This window comes from Cynocephalus volans, chromosome 16 (genome assembly GCF_027409185.1).
Source record: "Cynocephalus volans isolate mCynVol1 chromosome 16, mCynVol1.pri, whole genome shotgun sequence".
Lineage (NCBI taxonomy): Eukaryota > Metazoa > Chordata > Mammalia > Dermoptera > Cynocephalidae > Cynocephalus > Cynocephalus volans.
The window spans coordinates 21,220,300-21,238,601 of record NC_084475.1 but is presented as its reverse complement, the minus strand read 5'-3'; the positions used below and the strand labels follow the sequence as shown (position 1 = coordinate 21,238,601).

General features: G+C 58.7%; 1 protein-coding gene across 3 annotated transcripts in view; it reads right to left on the bottom strand.

Annotated features, from left to right (window-relative positions):
* The window catches only part of BAIAP2 (BAR/IMD domain containing adaptor protein 2), a 73,917-nt gene extending 56,954 nt beyond the window's left edge, over nt 1-16,963 (bottom strand). For all 3 annotated transcript variants that reach the window (XM_063080265.1, XM_063080267.1, XM_063080266.1), the window contains exons 1-2: nt 16,821-16,963; nt 2,382-2,457 (exon numbers count right to left, since the gene is read on the bottom strand). In XM_063080265.1, coding sequence (XP_062936335.1) covers nt 2,382-2,457; nt 16,821-16,874 — 130 coding nt within the window. In that variant the 5' untranslated portion in view covers nt 16,875-16,963. The remainder of the gene's footprint in view (nt 1-2,381; nt 2,458-16,820) is intronic.
* Nucleotides 16,964-18,302: the final 1,339 nt, after the last annotated feature.

Genomic DNA, 18,302 nt, shown 5'->3' with positions numbered 1-18,302 from the left:
TTCAGGAGGGATGAGGAGTCCACGCCTAGAGAGCAGAACCTTGGGGAGCAGCCGGTAGCAGCACAATTACAGTTTCTAATCCGTGTTCTACAGAGCCCAGTCAGGGGCTTATTACTGGAGGCTTTATCAAGTTTTATTTATATGGTTTTCAGTTGAAATGCACACAATTTGTCCTGAGGCACAAGAGCACGTCTGCAGGTGACTGAGGTGCTTCTGCTGCCTGGGAGGGGTGGGCTTAAGAAAGCTGAATGAAGGAAAAGCAAAACAGCAGAAATCTGGCACGGGAGGCTGGACACAGCTGAGGTGGTGGTGGCCTGGACGGCTGAGCTCTGTCTGGAGACAATCCAGGGAAACGAGAAGAGGAAGCGACCTCCCATTCTCCACACGCAGCCCTGACTACCACATGACAAACCGCATGAGGAACCTGAGTGGGAGGCGGGAAGGCCTAGAAGGAAACCCAGGACTTGGCATCAAAGAGCCACAGGACACAGATCAAAGAGGAAGGGACCATAGGCTCGGCCTCCACCACGACCCGCCTCCACCATGACCCACTAAGAGGACATCCAGACCACTTCCCTGAATGCAGGACAATTGGGGATGAAATTCCATCCTCTCAGAGAAAGCCACACAAGGGGTAAGAAAGAAACCTCCAAAGCTTAGGTCCCCAAGAGACCTATAGACCAATGGTTTTGAAAAAAGGAAGCCACTGCTGGTCTGAAATAAGCCAGACCAACTCCCAGTCTCCCAGAGTGCGCCCCCCACCCCCAGTTGATTCTTGCATTCAAAGGGTCCGGGAATTAGTTCTGCCTGGAGGATCTGATCGCGTGCTGTACCTGGAGACAGCAGGAACACCCAGGTTGCCCTGGAGGCCCACCTCAGCCTTCCTGCTTTCATGCAGAAGCCTCTTCCCAGCAATCGACACCTCAGACAAGAGGCCAAGTCCATCCTCCTCCCTCCAGGAGGCCACATGGACACTGCCCACTTCCACAACCAGGCCTGAGAGACGCTTCCTGGCCAGGAGCCCGAGAATCTGGGTTGTCATTAAGACCCTACAGGCAGGTTCTCCACTTGATGAAAAATAGCTCCTTAAGACAATTTTGATGGGACAGAGTTGGTATCCAAACAGCAGGTGTGCTTTTCTGTGCTCTGAGCCCCTGTGGCTGTGTCACTGAGCTTAGGACTGCAGGGCAGGGTGGAGCAAAACTGCACTGCAGGGTGCTGGCTGCAGAACCACCTCTGTGCACGCTGCAAGCAGCAGGCAGCATGGGGAGCCCCGGCCCCTTCACATCCACACAGAAATGTGGAGACCACCCTACAGGGCTGCTGTTCAGGGCTGTCGACTCCCCCAGGCCATCCTCCTGCACTCCTCCAAGGTCCCTGTGACCTCCACAGTCTTGGCAGGAGACGGTGCCACTCCCCTTCCAAAGGTTCAGCCCAGCCCACAGTGGCCCTCAGAGGGAAGGATCAGGGCATAGGAGGCTGCCTGGCAGGACTGCACAATGGAGGCCCTTTGGGTGGCAGGAAGAACCTCTGTCCCCCACTGGACACGGCAGGCATAACTGTAGCTGGACAACCCCACCTGGAGAACTGATGAGGAGGCGCTAACAGGACAGGCCCCTCCTGCTCAGTGCTCCATCCAGGGGCTTTGCTCCCAGTGACCACGGGGTGAAAGTGGTAGAAAAAGACCATGCGCTGACTGACTCTGGCCCTCTGCTTGCCCCCTGACACCCCATCCAACAAAGCCTGACACCCAAAACTGGACAAGCTCCACCCTTCAGGAGACTCCATGATGCGATGTGGAGGAGCAGGGGCCAGCGGCTTGCTGTGTGCCCATGTGGAGACACAGGGAGGGAGCTTTGCTTATAAGGGTGCCGCAGTTAGAGACAGCCCAACACCTTGCCTGGACAGACATGGTCAGGGGTGCAGGAGAACAGGGGTCAGTGCCCAGGGACAGCGCATCCCCACCACGGTGCAACTCATCAAGGAGCCAGTTGGCACCCACCAGGATGGAAAGACCCAGTTGCAGGTACCAATGGCTTCATTTAAGCCCCAATCCTATAGCTTCCAGATGATTCTGAAGAACAGACATCCACACCCCACTCCTGTCTTTAAATGCTGTGCTTGTCACCACAGCTACAGGACACAGCCAAGGATATGCTCTTTCTGTGACAGCGGGGACAGATTCAGAGCTCATAGGCCACTGAGGTGAGCTACAGCTTTACTCAGTGCCTCTGTCAGGTTTTATTTGTGGAAGAAAAGACCTCCTCCCGCTTCTAGTCAGCCCAGGGGCTATGCTGAAGTCTGTCTGCCATGCCAGGAATGTGCCCAGCGCCAAGCCCGCCCGACACTCCCATTCCGTGGAGCCAGGGTTCCAGCTCTACCTGCCAGAGCCTTCTCGTAGTTCTTCCCCATGGCGATGAAGTTCCGCAGGCTGGGATTGAACTGCTCCATGATGGTCTGGAGAAAAGCAGAAAAGAGAAAGACATGTTACTGGCACAAGCCACACGATCACTCTGGGAGTCCCCAATCTTTGAGGACACAATCCAGAGCAGGCATCATCTGGAAAGCTCCCCAAGTCAATTTCCAGCTCTGCCCTTTGTTGAATGCCTTTGGGCAGATCACCTCCTTGAGCCTCAGTTTTCACATCTGCACAGTGGGGACAGGAACAGAACCAGCTGCACAGGGGTGGTGTCTGCAGATTAAATATGGGAATGCTTGTACGGCAGCCTGTGGCATGCAATCGGCACTCAGACATGTGACTGACGAGATGCCAATACCCGTCTGGCAGAGCTGAGTCAGCCCCAGAAAGCCCCCCGGTGGCCACGCACAAGTGCTCAGCGACACCTGGCGCGCCCCCCAATCCTAACTCAACCCATCAATTAGCAAACATCAGCTCTGATTACAGCGATCCACAGCCTGATTTGCAAACACCACGCTATGAATAATCCAACAGGCTCCCGATCTGTTTGCCCCATGGACTGGAGTCTGAGTGCCAGCATCCACAGTTCTTAGACTCAAGAAATTAGATTTTCCCTGTGAAGACCAAATAAATGTTTTAATTACAAGGCATAAAAACAGGCGCACACAAACCACAGCCAAATGAGAATTCTCCCAGCATAATAGGCACCAACTGTCAACAGCCAACCCCAGCCAGCGAGGTCCCGGGGAGGAACTTCGAAAGACACCTGTCTTGGCCACATCCTACATCTTCCGATCGTTTGTTAGGACATGAACCTGATCTTCCCTGAGGACAATGGGAAGAGAGTCCCAGCCCTGCTGCAGACACTGGGGAGGCTGTGGGCCCCACCTGCCCAGCCCCAACCTGTGGGCCAGGGAGCAAGGGAGACCCCATCCCAGCTTCTGTCCTCAGACAACGAGGCAGATGAGAAGTGCATTTAAGGGCCCTGAAACCACTCCCCACCACAAAATGTGGCTCCATCTGCCTGCCCAGAGATATAAACGAGGTGTCTGCACAGAGAGGCACTGAGTGAGACCCGAGTTCTTGGGGTACGAGGCCCGTGTTCCTGGGGGGGGGGGGGGCTGAGACCCGTGTTCCTGGGGGGGGTGAGACCCATGTTCCTGGGGGGGGGGTGAGACCCGTGTTCCTGGGGGGGCGGTTAGACCCGTGTTCCTGGGGGGGGGTTAGACCCGTGTTCCTGGGGGAGGACAGAGGCTCCATGTTCCTGGGGATGAGACCCGTGTTCCTGGGGATGAGACCCGTGTTCCTGGGGAAAAGGTGACCCTGTGGTCCTGGGGGAGATGAGACCCATGTTCCTGGGGGGGGATGAGACCCGTGTTCTTGCAGGGGATGAGACTCATGTTCTTGGGGAGAAGATGGCCCTGTGGTCCTGGGGGATGACCACCGACTCACGTGCAGGCCTCATACCTCGAGGGCTCGCAGCTCGGTGGTAGGGGTGGCAGGCACTCGACCATGTCAGGAACCTTGTGAGGGTAATGCTACCCACCCAAGGTCACGGGGCGGGTGCCTCCTCCTTCCTGGACACAGCAAAGGTGAGGACACCTATTCAGGCAGGCCCAAAGCCTATGAGCATCATTGGTGGCAGCAGACCACTCAGCCAAAGTCCCGTCCACTGAGCCAACGAGAACAATAGAGAATAAGAATGCAGGACAAGGGGGACAAGGCTCATGGAGAGGTGGGTGGGAAGAGACAGAAGCATGTGGACATCAGCAGAGGAGAGCAGCTGGCAGGCACAAGCAGCGCAAAGGCCCCGAGGCCACAGCCTACAGGGTGTGCAGGGGTGGAAGGGGCAGTAGGGATTAAGAACGGGAGGAGAAGTGGACATGGCAATGCAGGCAAGTCCCTAGGCAGGAAGGAAAGGCAGGGAAGGTCTGAGCAGAGCAAGTGTTGCTATGTTTCAAAGAGCCCCCTGGCTGCTCAGGGAAGACAGCATTAGCCATGGGCTCCAGCATGTGCTGGGAGACCTGTCAGGAGGCTGCTCAGTGCTCCTGGGAAGGGAAGGCGCCCTGGCCAGGGCGGGATTCCTCATGTTCTGCACTTGCAGGCACCGCGGTGTTAGGATGGGTGAGATGTTGGGGGGAGGGGAGAGGCAGGCAGCATGGAGGCCTCTGGTCTGGGGATGCCATGGTGGGCAAGCCTCCCATAAGCCAGGGAACCAGGAGTCTGGACAGTTAAATCCAAGAAGTGCCTGGGAACGGTGGCAGAAATATCACACAGGCAGTGGGATGAGATGGATCTGCTGTCTGGGAGAATTCTGGGCCGGAGACAAAGTCTGGAAGTTAAGGGTAGGGGGAGACCACTTGGACCGAGGGGAACTCTCAGCAGCACGGTTGAAATAGAGCAGAAGTGGGGTACAAACTAGCAAGGGTGGGTGCGGCCCCATTCTGGTGTTGCAGTGTGTGCACGTACACGTGTGTGCAGAGAGTGGCAGAATCAGATGTTTCTCACTGTGCATGACAAACACCTCCCTAGAGATGTCTCATGAGACCTCGGTGTGCTGGCTCGAGGACCTCGGCCCCCATGGGCTCCTGGGTGGGCCCCTGGGTGGAAGAAGCAGCTCAACCTGAGATCAGTTCTTTGCACTCCATTAACATCCTGAGTGACAGTAGAAAACAAGCCAGGGGCTGCCATGCCCTGCCCTCCATGTGACATGTGGGGACAGCTTGAGGTTTTGCCTCCATAGGGCAGCAGCTGAGCTCACACACGAGGAATGCAGGAGCGGGTGGGCAGGGCCTGGGCGAACTGGGTGTCAGCCAGGCCACCTGGACATGGCCCTGGCCTCCGTCTGCCAAGAGGGAGGCCCGGCCGTCCAGGAAACACAGGTGCTGCTGTCCCAGCCTGGAAGTGGTGGCAGAAGCATGATGCCATTGAGCTGACATTCTGGGAAGGCTCTCCTTCCTGGCAGAAGAGCCAGTTCCTCCCTCCAGCTCTGCATACGCCAGCCGGCACCCCAGCCAGAAGAGCAGGCCTTCTGTGGAACCTTATCTTGGTGCCCACAGAATGTCACCCGACCCTCCTCTGGGTCACTTGAATTCCCAGGAACCATGGGAGGGACCTTGAGAAGGGGGCAGCCCCTCTGTGAGTCATCTCTCTCTGGTGGGGGCCTCTCAGACCCCCATGAAAGACCAAAACGGGCCCAAACCCACCCACAGAGGCCATGTGGAGGCTCCTGCCCCCCAGGGACAGCCCATCGTGGGGTGAGCATGCTACAGACCAGTGTCCTGATCCAGGGCCTGTCCAGCCTCTCCAGGCACCTGTGGCTGATGGGGGCTTCACTGTGCCCTGGGGGTCCCAGACAGTGGGCAGCAGCTTCCCCCGCCCCAGCTATCACCTCCCCAGGGAAAGAATGCTGAGACTGCCACCCCCGAGCAGAGAAGAGCTCTGTCTGCAGCCACACACCACTGTTTCCCAGTAATGAACAAGTCTGTCTCTTTGCTGGACCCCTGCCAGGAGGGAGCATGCCCAAACCCCAAACAACCTTCGGGAACACGTGCTCTTGGTCAGAGGAGGAACGGGATCTCTTCACTTTAAAGGGGAAGGCAAGATCTTTTCTTATCAATAACAAAGGGCCTGTAAAAACTAAAAAGTAAAGACTAGAGAGCAGAAACTTCACCAAGAGTAACTTCGCCACACTGGAGCAGCCACCTCTGCACGGCAGGTCTAATGCTCACTGTTCCACACTGAGGGCACCAGGGCCGCATTGTGTCGTCCCCATACCTGGAACGAACCCCAGGGCCCCAGCCTCCGTGACCACGTCCCCCGCCAGGACAGAAACTTTCTTTAAACTCTATACCTGGGTTATGGCAAAAGAAGGCCTGACACCTGCCCGGACCCTGCCCTCGCACACTGCGACTGTGTTTATTCTTTGGGCAGCTTTCCTGTGCTAAGGACTCTATTTAGCGCTGGCAAATTCTTCCACTACTCACCTGCTCATTCAATATTTATTAGGGAACATCCTCTGTGTGCCAGGTGAGGTACTGGAGTGCCTAAGAGGGGAGACTTTACCCCCAAATGTGTGCCACACTGGGGTGGGGTGGAAGGTTCTGTTCCCCTCTAACATCTGGAATGTCTGTCCTGGGAGATCCTCTTGAAGGAATAAAACCAACTCTAAGAGCTCAGTGAATGCCAGGAGGGCTGCCTGGAGGAGGCAGACCGTGAGCAGCATCTCACTTGGTTAGACTCAGAGGAAAGTCGAGAGTGTGCAGACAGTAACTTGGAAAATGAGTGGACACAGTGAAGGAAAGAACCCATGGAGTGAGAATGGGAGAGTGAAGGCTGGCAAGAACCTGCAGGATGAGCCAGGCAGAGCTCGCCCTTCCAGCCTTGCCCCCCACAGCCAGGGGGCTGTGGCAGCTAGCACCTCCACCTGTCCATGGGAAGGAGGACAGAGTGGCTAGACCACTCTGTGCAACATGGGGGGGCTGCCGGCCACGAGTATCCCCCACCGCAGGCACTTGGCCTCAGCCTGACAGCCTCCCAGTGTGGACACGGGCCACACGGCACATGGGGAGGCCAGGCTGGCCATGGTCTCCTGAGCAGGACACATAGAAAAGCACTCTACGTGGAAGCTGAGCATCAGGACACATGGCAGCTTCCCATGCAGGCAGGAAGAGAAGCTCAGACTGTTCCAGACAGAGGGCTGCAGGCCCCACCTGCATGAGTGGTGCTCAGGTTCAGCCAGGGGGCCTCATGAAGGGCAGCTTCAGTAAGGCCCACTTGACCAAGGCTCCCCCAGGGGCCTGTGCGAGATGGACCGGGCAGAGGGCCCAGCCCTGGCCGGGAGGGCCAGCCCACTGGTGTGAGGGCCTGAGAAGCCAGCTGCCCTACTGCGGTAGTTCCAGCTCTAGGCCTCCAGCAGCTCCCCTGGAAAAGCTGTCAACATCTTAATAAAGTGGATCCTTGTGTCTTTGGCATGGGGCCCAGATGAGACAGTAGGGAGCAGGGTGGTCTCCCATCAGGAGGCGCCGGAGGCGCAGGTACCCCTTCCCATCACCCTGCTGGACCCCACCCGCCAGGAGACCCAGAAGGTCCCTGCAACAGGGACAAAAGACAATATTTTGGCCAACTCTTGAGCCAGGACTTTCCTTACTCCCCATATGGGAGGGTCACAGTGGCCACTTACACTCAGAGCCGGGGCTCAAAGGGCCACCAAAGTCCCCCAGAGTCCTCACTTCCCCTTTTGGGGAACAACACCCTTTCCTTGGGCCTTGGACACCCCCACCTCCAGCTTTCTCCTGAAGTCCGCCACTCTCAACCTCTCCTGAACCAGGTCCCCCAGGCAGAGATCTCCAAAGGCAAAAGCCACACCTGGGGCCTTGCATGCAGGAAGCCCAAGTCTGCACATGCTGGAGTGGCTTGACCAGTGAGTGCTGGACCCAGATCTATCCCAGGGCGAGAGCCACCCCCCACAGGAACTGGATAACACCCATCAGACCACAAGCTGCTGCACTGCATGGTCCAAACACGGGACCAACGAGCCTGGCCACTTCCTTCCTGTCCGAGAGGCACATCCTGCCCAGCCCCACGTAAACGGGGACACAGCTCCCTGGCAGGCATTGCAGACACCCCCTGATGTCTGGCTACCCTGGCCCATACAAGGGGAGGTATGCACTCAAATTGCTTTCTGTCTGTGTCTGTCGTGAAGCCAGGGCCCACACTCCCACCGACTGCCTGGGTAATGAAACCACAGCATGTCCCCCTGCAAATCTTCCTGTTGTTCCCAACTGAGCACTGCAGTGTGACTGAGATCAGAGGAGGAAAACCATCATGGGGATCGACATACAATCAGCCTGAAGACAGGTTTCCCAGTAAAGACAGACAACACCCAGGACCATCCCTCACCACCCCAAACCGGCTGACTGCACTTCCGCTCACTGGGTATTATGGACTGAATTGTGTCTCCCCAAATTCATATGCGGAAGTCTTAACCCCAGTACCTGACAATGTGATGATATTCGGACAATGGGCCTTTAAAGAGGTTAAGGTTAAACAAGGCCACATGGGTGGGCCCTAATCCAATCTGACTGCTGTCCTTAGAAGAGAAGATTAAAACACAGACAGACACAAGAATGACCATGTGAAGACACAGAAGACGATGTCTACAAACCAAGAAGAGAGGCCTCAGGAGAAACCCACCCCGCAACACCTTGATCTGGGACTGCCAGCCTCCGGAACCCTGGGAAGATAAGTGTCTGTTCAAGCCACCAGTGTGTGGCACTGTGCGTGGCAGCCTGAGTGGATGACGACGCTCACTCCCACACCCGCGTGGAGCGGCCCCCAGCAGCTCTTACCAGCCACAGAACCAGTCTGGCTCCTGCTGGCCCATGAGAATAGCTCTGGCTGGGCCGGCCCGTGGCTCACTCGGGAGAGTGCGGTGCTGATAACACCAAGGCCCCGGGTTCGGATCCCATATACGGATGGCCGGTTCGCTCACTGGCTGAGCGTGGTGCTGACAACACCAAGTCAAGGGTTAAGATCCCCTTACCGGTCATCTTTTAAAAAAAAAAAAAAAAAAAAAAAAAGAATAGCTCTGGCTGCCGACCATTTCACGGCTTCTCCCTGTGAAAGCTCAGCCCGGGCTCACAGGACTGGGTTCCCGGGCTGATGGATGACCAGGCAGGGAAGCAGCCTTGGAATGCTCAGGAACAGTCCCTCCTCCCACCGACCCCGGGTCAGGCAGGTAGGATGCGCTGGCCCAGGAGGCCATGGTCACGCACAGGAACACAGAGGACCCTCAGCGCCCAGGAATTCAGACAGCAGCCGGGTCTCCTGCTCTCCACCACTGGCCTCTGTGCCCCCAATGACCATAGCCACCAGGAAATATTCTACGGTCTCATGAATTATTAAGGAGAAATAGGTGGCACAGAACCTGAACTCCTTGCATGAACTCCTCGGGACACCTGAGCGGAAGAACAGGGGCAGCACACTGGGAAGCCACAGCCCCGCCTCAGCCACACACCTGCGACGGGCTGGGACATGCTGCCTCGCCCCTCTGCAGCTCCCCATCAAGTAGGGACCCCCAGAACCCCCCTCACAAAGCAGGTATGAGAGTAAAGGAGATCAGGCCAGCAGAACTCTCAACACAGTGCCGGGGTGGGTAAGCTGTCAAGGTTATCCATTATCATCGCAGACACACAGCCCAGGCTCTTCACACCACACTCTGCCTCCCTCAGCATAGAGCCAGCAGTGTGTGAGAGCCATGACACCACTCAGGCCCCAGGCACCCAACCTCACCGCCACCGCCTTGGTGGGGCTGGGACTCCTACCACTTGCCTGGGGCCACCAAGGCCCCGGACTCCCAGCCAAAGAGCAGGATGGGCCAAGGCAGCTCAATCAGCCCCTGCAGCAGGCTTAGCGGGCAAGGTTATTGATGAACCCCAGGTTCATTTGATTTCAGACAAAGGTATCTCTACCTCCACCACAGCCCCCTGGCCTGGAGGCTGCAAGGGCACTCTGTCTGCTGTTAGCAGGATCCACTATGACCACACTGGGCTCTGGGTGACACAAACACTCCTCTGGACAGAATTCCAGCTCCTGCAGGTGGGGGACACCCTCTCCCCCCAACACCATCCCCACATCCCACTCTAAGGCCAGATGTCGATTTCCTTCCCAGCATGGACACCTCTGCAATCCCCGCGCATCTTGACATCTCTGTGTCACGCGACTGCTGTCACCAGCAGCAGCCGTGATGTCCACCACACGACCCAGCACAGGCCAGCCTGGGCAGGGACAAGCCTGGATGTTTCAGTCCACAAACCACTTAGGACCATCCAAAGAATGAATAGGAGGGCTAGCTGTCATCTGAAAACCTTCTGTTGGTCCAGGAATTGCCAGTAACAAACATGGAAGGACGGGGCTCAGAAAAAAACACCGAGACATGCTTAGGAAATGCTCCATCATTCACCCCCACAATGGCTCAAGGGTGAGGGCCGGGGGGACCCCCAGATGCTGACAGCCCTGAGATGAAACACAACTCAGAAGAGTCAGACTCAGGATAAGAAAAAGCATCAGTAAAACCCCACCATCTACTTCACATATATCTGATAATCACGATTGTTTTCTTCCTGGCAGCTGGCCAGTGCAGGCATCAAACCCTGGACCTTGGTGTTATCAACACCGTGCTCTGACCACCTGAGCCAACCAGCAGCCCCTTAGTACACGTTTTTTAAAACTCTGTCTAGGCTGGCCAGTTAGAGCATGAAGCAGATAACACCAGGGTTTGGAGTTCCTTCCCTGTACCAACCAGCCAAAAACCAAAAACCCCTCTGTCTAAAATAACTCTAAACGAGCTATTCCAGCAGGTATAAAATAAAAATTCTAAGTAAGAAGAAAGTGCCCTGTTCTGATCAGCAATCTTTTTCCCTCCAAGCAGGCCACATCTCATGGACGGCACCGCGGGCAGAATGTGTTACACCCACCACCCCACAAAAGTGCAGGCCAGGGCTGTTGGGATTCTCATCTCGGAGCTGGGGAACATCAAGACTGGCTCCACCACGCCCTGGAGGGAGACTCCAGGGACCCGGGATCATCCTGCCCACTGTCCAGGTCACACAGACAGGGCAGGGGAGAGGCCAGGCAAGGTTCTTCCAGGCAGGAAGCCCAAGAGCCAGACAGGATTTTCCAAGGCTGGCTGGTGACGGAGGCTCCTGTGGTGGGAGTTGGAAGGAGGAGATGAAGGCAGATCAAAGGAGCCGGCTGGCAGCCCCCAAATGCACCGAGGTGGGCAGAGAGGGACTCCTGCCAATAGCAGTGACAGCCTGGCCACTGCGTGCCCACACATGGTGCAGATCCCTGGCCTGCCCCCATGGTTTCCAAGGTGACCCTTTGTAACTTCACCTTCCATTAGGTATGCACTGAAGGACGAGGACGGACTCAGGCACTGCCTTCCCACTCTCTCACTGCCATCCCGGCCACCCTCGAGCCCCTTGGGCTTTCTGGTCCCTGTAGCATGGGACCAACATCAAGCACTCCTGGGACAGACACAGCAGGACAAACCGCTACCCACTGACTCGCCAGCCCACCCAGGCCAGGTCCATGCCAGGGCCACCTCCCCAGCTTCCGCCCACCCACAGGCCCCCAAAACAGGGATTCCATCTGCTTAGGGCACAAGCCTGCCACCACCTCGAAGCAACCCACCAAGGGCCTGGGTTGCTGCTCCTGGAGCAGGGATGGAGAGCAGAGCCAGGCAAAGGGGGGAAGGCGATCACACCTGAATACTCCAGAATCCAGAAATGGGATTAGTCCATCCCTCAGCCCTAACAGGTCACTGTCGGGCTGGCCACCCTTCCAGGCCTCAGGACACCTTAGTGAGCAGGACAGGACCATGTTCTACAGCCACGGATGAAACAAGTCCTGAACTACCAGACCTGAGTCTTCAGAACACATCTTGTGGGGATGGAAGGGTCTTCCCACTTGAGACGGCTGGGACACTCAGGTCAACTTCCTCGAGTGCCAGCTGGCTGAGCCGCCCAGCACAGGGTGCAGGGACGCAGCCCTACCTCCTCAGCCTCCTGTGCCCCCCAGGCGAAGGCCCCTCAAGTCATCCTGCAGCTATACAGACACAATCCGGGCCGGGCATGAGTCAGCGCTGGGGGAGGTGGGAGTGCGCTGGAGGAAGGGGCCGGCTCTGCCGTGCCTGCCTGTCATTACTGCGGCCCGCAGGCAGCGGATGGCAGCGCAGCCATGAGGGGGAGGCTGACAGCGCCAGCGCCCTGATGCAGGGTTTCCAGGAGAGCACAGGCTTCTCCATGCTGAGGCCTCAAGAAAGACCACCCAGACTCCGTGTACCGGGGCCAGCCCCCGCCAGCAGCAGTCCCAGGCACCCCCACACCAAGCGACTCTTCAGGTGTCCCCACCCAACGATGACAGCCACAGCCAATGCCAGTGCAGGGCAGCTAGTGGACAGAAGACCATGTAGGGTTGAGCAGGGCCAAGGGCCAGCCCTGCTCACCGCTTGCTGTCCTGCAGCAGCATCGGGCTGCTCCCCTGAGCAGGCTCAGATCTGCTAACTGGAGAGAAGGGTGAGCCTCACCGATGCGTCCCTTCCAGCCTTACCTCCCACACTCGGGAGCGGGGAAAGGGACCCTCCCACTCAGCGGCCAGGCGACACACCAGTCCTCCCCAACAAGATCATCTAACCTGGGTGGCCCAGCTGGTGCTGCCTATGGCCAGGGGACAGAGCCTGACCTTCGAAAGCTTCAGTCCAAAACAGGCATTGCCAAGGTCACAGCTCCCAGCGGCACCCACCCTCTGCCTCTCCCCTCTGACGGTGGTTCCCAAAAGCCCCAAGCAGCCTGAGCCTTCACTGTAACCTTGATTCTCAAGTCCACTCAATCAGCCCTTGGAGTCAAGCCAGCCTCCCCAACAAAGGACATATGCTTGATCGGGATAGCAGGCAAGAGACTCTCCCTGCCTGCCAGAACTCTGCAGATGGCCACACCCCCGTGTCCCAGGTGACTCTGGAAACACCTGGCTACACCCACAGCAAACATTGACTGTGTGTAACTATGCACCAGGCACTGGCACCTGGTGGGCCAACAGAAGAGTGGGGTGCCCCTGGAGCTGACCATCTACAGAACATGACCTGGGGACAAAGGCTGCAGAGCTGGACAGCTCAGAGATCAGCGTGACAAAGGAACTGCCTTTTGCTGGCCTGGCTACTCTGCCCCAAGAGATGCACTCCTGCTCAAACCACTTGCCCATTCCTGTTGGTGGTGGGCAAGGGGAGGGACGGGCAGGCAGGTTCATTTAGGAACTGCAGAGCTGGGCGTGCCATGGGAAGACCGGACCCAAGGGGGCAGCCCCTGGAGCATCTCTGAAAACAAAGCAAAGCACCACATGCACACATATACACGTGTGTGCGTGTACATATATACATGTGCACACATATACACACACGTGCACATGCACGCACGCACGCTCTCCTCCTGAGCAAAGTGGGCAACCAGAAAGTGCCTGTCAGAGACCCTACTCCACCAGCTCCAAATGGGGGGTAGGGGGTGAGTCCTGTCCACTCCACATGCTGGGTTTCTGACTACTACCACCATGGGTGAGGGTCAAGGTGGTCTGAGGTCAGCAGCAGAGTGCCTGGGTGCCCCATGCTTCCCCCAATTCCCTGAATACCCACCTGGAGAAGTGGTGGGATGCTGTGGTGGAGTGGGCAAGGCCTGGCCTTGATCAGAGAGGCTGGCAGTGGGCTCCCTGCCACCCAGCACCCAAGGCCTGAGCCTTGCGCCAGCCCTTATCAATCACACCAGAGGTGGCAGTCCCAACTGTCTCCCAGCTCCAGGAACCCTCTGGCACCCGCTCCCTCGGGAGAGCTGCAGAATGTACAGGCCAGGTTCCCGCTATAGCCTCAGGGTGAAAACTGCAATCAGACCCTCAGTGACCAGCCTGACCCAAGCCCAGAGGCCACACCCCCATGAACAGCCATGCCCTGGGCTTTAACAGGATCTTGCTCCTCCTCTGGCCAGTCTCCCATATTCTCATGCCTTGTGACAGGCTGGAGGCAGAAGGCACTATTCCTACAGTAGGTGCAGGAACCGCCACCCTCAGGGTCTGCAGGTTGACCGGGAGCTGGAGCTTCTCTTAGGATACAACACTGAGAGAAAAACTCGTACGTGACCATCTCCCTGGCACCCCCAGGAGCCAAGGCCAGCTTCTAAAGGAGCCCCCTTCAGCATGCAGGGACGCTCGGAGAGCTCACCAAGAGGGCTGTGGTCTCACTTGCCTTAGTTCTGAAAGGCACACTCAGTCACCTGGGGGCAGGAGATCCACCCCAGCACTCTGTCCCTGGATCGAGGCAGTCACCCAGGGCTGCCCTGAGTGAGCACCAGGTCTGGGCTCCAGGCTCTGCCAGCAGAGGAAGGGGCCTTCCTGGCCTCACTCTTCCAACCCCTGCAGGGCCCAGCCCAGTCCCTGCTCCGTGAAGGTCCAAGGATGAGTTCTCAGAAGACATCAAGAAGCCATTCTGTTCCTCTGTCCTTCATCTCCCATGAAATTCCCCGAGGACAAACCTCCCAAGGGAACTGAGCCACCGGGAGAGGTCAAAATCTGCGTTACAGATTCTTGCAGGGAGGAAAGTCCAAACTGTACATTTTATTCTCACATTTTTAATCAGCAAGGCCAAGAACAAGTGCCTTCCTGTGCCAAGGCAAACACCAGTCAGAGCCACAGTTGAGGCAACAAGGGCCAGAGCAAACCACTGAGCCGCATCAGAGGGACACTGAGCAGGGCCACATCCAGCCCGTCCAAGAGGCACTGCCAGGGATTCCACTAGCCTCCAACCAGGGCACAGGAGTAGCCCCTAGAAGGGATGCCAGAGGCAGCACTGTCCCAGGATAGGACAGAGTACGGCAGTGCCTCGACCGGCTGGACCGGCCCAGATCTGCACACAGGTGGCTTTGGCTGTCTTCCGACTGCCTCCATGTGAGCTGGGTTTCTGCCTGGCCTATGTGCTACAGCTGCCCAGCCAAGACTGGCACTGCCATGGCACCTAGAGTTTCCCTAGGACAAAACACAGAAAGGTAATAGACCATCAGGACTTGAAGACTCAGCAGTCAAGCACCCGGAGTGGTGGTGAGAGCCACCTACCTACAGAACCAAGACTTATTAGGGCAGGAGTGCTTCTAAGGTGGAACAGCCCTTCAGACACCTACAACCTGTTCCAACCCTGCAGAACTGTGTCATCTCATTACCACACCTTCACATGGGAAACTCACCGATCAAGTGACCTGCCAAAAGCAAAACACTGCACCTGTGTGTTTAAAGTGCACCTGAAAGCTGCCAGCTGCTTCCAGAGGGGCTCAAAGTATCCAAACACTGTGACCCTAAGAGTTTTTCTGCCACCATCCTGCCGACAGATTTCACTTCAGACCTCCAGATAAATTACAGCTCCATCTCGAGGGAGCCACTCAGCTGTAACTGCAGTCTGACGCCTGGGTTAGGAGAGTTTTATTAAGGACAATCATGGGATTCCCCAGAGCAAAGCCACTCCCTGTACCCCTCAGAATCCTCACCATGAAAGTTCCTGTTTAATGGTTTCAGTGCAGAAGCAAGGACAACAGGAAAAAAAGACAGCACTTCTCTTCCACTCCCTGCAATAGTGAGCAAACTGTACTGGAACTAATGACTAATAATTTAATAAACCTCCCTCCCCTGACGGCACTTGCTGCTACAGAGGTGAGGAGACCAGAAACGTATGCAGATTCTGCACGACACCGAACATAAACCCCGAAGGCTGCTCCTCTTCCACGCTGCTTCAGATCACTCTCCCAGCGCTGTCCTCCAGCAGCTCTGACATGACTCCAGAACGGGGCTGGTCTGTCCCCCACCGGCTTTCGGAATTCCTCCCCACCGACGGAGCTGCACCTCCACAGTACAGTCTGCCCCTGGACTCCAGCTGAAACCGAAGCCTCCACCTGGCTGTCGGGAGGCTGAGCCCGTGAGGAGGGATTCCCAGGCCGCTGGCTAGGAAGGCCTGGCCGTGGCTCTTTAACACAATTCCAGGCTGTAGCTCGGTCGGCTGGGCTGCAACCCCCTTCCGGGCGCTGAACCAGCAACTGCCGCACAGAGGCCAGGCCCGCCATCCCCGCCCGCGCCTCACCTTCAGACACAGGTGTGAGACGCAGCACGTCCTGAGAGGGCCGGGGACCGCCCGGGGCCAGGCCCCGAGCCGACGGGACGCACGCGGAAGAGGCTCAAGGCCAAGGGCCTGCCAGCGCGCGCACAAGGCGCAGGAACGGCCGGGAGGGGGTGGCGGCTCCACGGGGCTCTGCGGCCCTGGATGTGCGACTGTCACCGCACGATGCGGCTGCGGAGGCGGGCGCGCCAGCCCCCACACGCCCCGTTTCCTTCGCGGTTACATAAGACGACGGATTACCGTCCCCGACCAGCCTGCCCCGCGCGACCGCCCACCTCGGGCCCCGTCATTCACGCCCGGGACCGAGCCGTGGACGGGGAAGCCCAGGGAGGAAAAGTGCCCAAAGCCTCGCGCCACCGCGTGGGAGGACCCCGGGCTGCGAGGGCGGCCTGGCGCACGGCTCCATCCCCGGAAGCCAGGCGGGAGCACGGGGAGACACGGGGGCCGAGTGGGCCGTCGAGGCGGGGGAGCGTCCACCCCGCCGGGGCCGGGGGCGGCGAGGCGGCGGCGGGCGGAGAGGTTGCGGGCGGAGAGGGTCCGGGCGGGGACGGCCACCTGTAACCGGCCGCGCCGGACTCTCGGCGCCGCACCCCGAAGGCCCCGGCCACCCGGCCCTGGGGCCGCGCTGGTCGGGCCCGAGCGCGCGGGCGGCGCGGGGACCCGGGAGCACGGAGCGAGCCCGGCTCGGCGCTGGGGGCTCACCTTGTAGACATTTTCCGTGAGCCGGTGCATCTCCTCCGAGCGCGACAGCGACATGGTCCTGGGTCCCGGCTGCACCACAGACCGGAGGGGGGGTGCGGGCGGCAACGGCGACAGCGGCGGCGACTGCGAAGTGGAAAGACGCGCGAACCCGGACCACAAACCGCGGGACCCAGCGGCGGTCGCCTTTATAGCCGCCGCAGGCCCCGCCCCGCTTCAGACTCCGCCCCCTCCCCGCCCCCGCCGCGTCCGGATCACCGCTCCCGGCCGCCCGCCCCCGCCCAACCCCGCCGCTGCTAGGCAACTGTCTGGCCCCGCCCCCGCACCGTCCTTCCTATTGGTGTGTTCCGGAGACGGGGAGATGAGGGCGGGATCAGGGGCGGGGCCTGATTGTCGGTTCCAGGCAGCGATTGGCCAGCGGCGGCGTCGATCCCGGGGAGGAGGTGGAGGCGCGGCGCGGGCTGGGGCCCTGGGAGCCGCCGGGGTGGGGGGAGGCCGTGGCGACAGCCGGGCTGGGGGCGGGGAGCGGGGGCGGGGTGGCTCAGGACCCGGAGCAGAAGGCGGGGGGAGGCGAGCGGGGGGGCGCTGGTGGCGGGAGCGCGTGGAGGCGGCGCCGCGCCAAGTGGCCTCGCGCTGCTGGGAGGGAGGGTCCCGCGGCTCGCGCTCGCACTCGGACTGGCCGGTGTCGTGGAGGGGGCGGCAGAGCGCGCGGCGCGGGCAGAGTCCGACCCCGACCCCACGCTTTCGCAGGTCAGTCCGAAGGCCGTGGCGACCCCTGGGAGAGCCTTGGGGGGAGGGGGACCCTGGGGGAGGACCCTGGAGATAGGCAGACCCTGTGGGGGAGGACCCTGGGGTGGGAGTGTTTGGGGAAGAGGACCCTGGGAAGGAGGATCTGGAGAGGGGGGAATGGGGACAGGGTCCTGCTGGGAGGACTCCGGAGCGGGAGACCACCGGGAAGGGAGAGGACCCTCGAGGGGGCAGAAGATTCCCTTTGAGCGCGATACACTTGGGGAGGGAGGGGCTGGGGCGGTAGGAAGGGAGGGGCTGGAGGACTCTCATGGGATGGAAAGCCCTGGGGGAGGGGGAACCTTCCTGGGTGGGACGGGGGGTCAGAGCTGCCTCTGTTTTATGAGGAGGATCCTCTGAGGTGTTGCTGAGGACGCTGACCAAGTTGGCACTCAGGATTCCGAGTACAATTCCTTGGAGAAATGTTTACGTAAATTAGACTAACATGGAGGCATTATTTGATTTACAATGTAAAACACCAGATCTGAGTATTTCCTTTTTCTTGTCGTTTTTTTTTTTTTCGTGACCGGCACTCAGCCAGTGAGCGCACTGGTCATTTCTATATAGGATCCGAACCCGCGGCGGGAGCGTCGCCGCGCTCCCAGCGCAGCACTCTACCGAGTGCGCCACGGGCTCGGCCCCTGAGTATTTCCTTTTAATTAAACTTGAGAGTCTCGGCCCGCATCCCATTCCTGGACA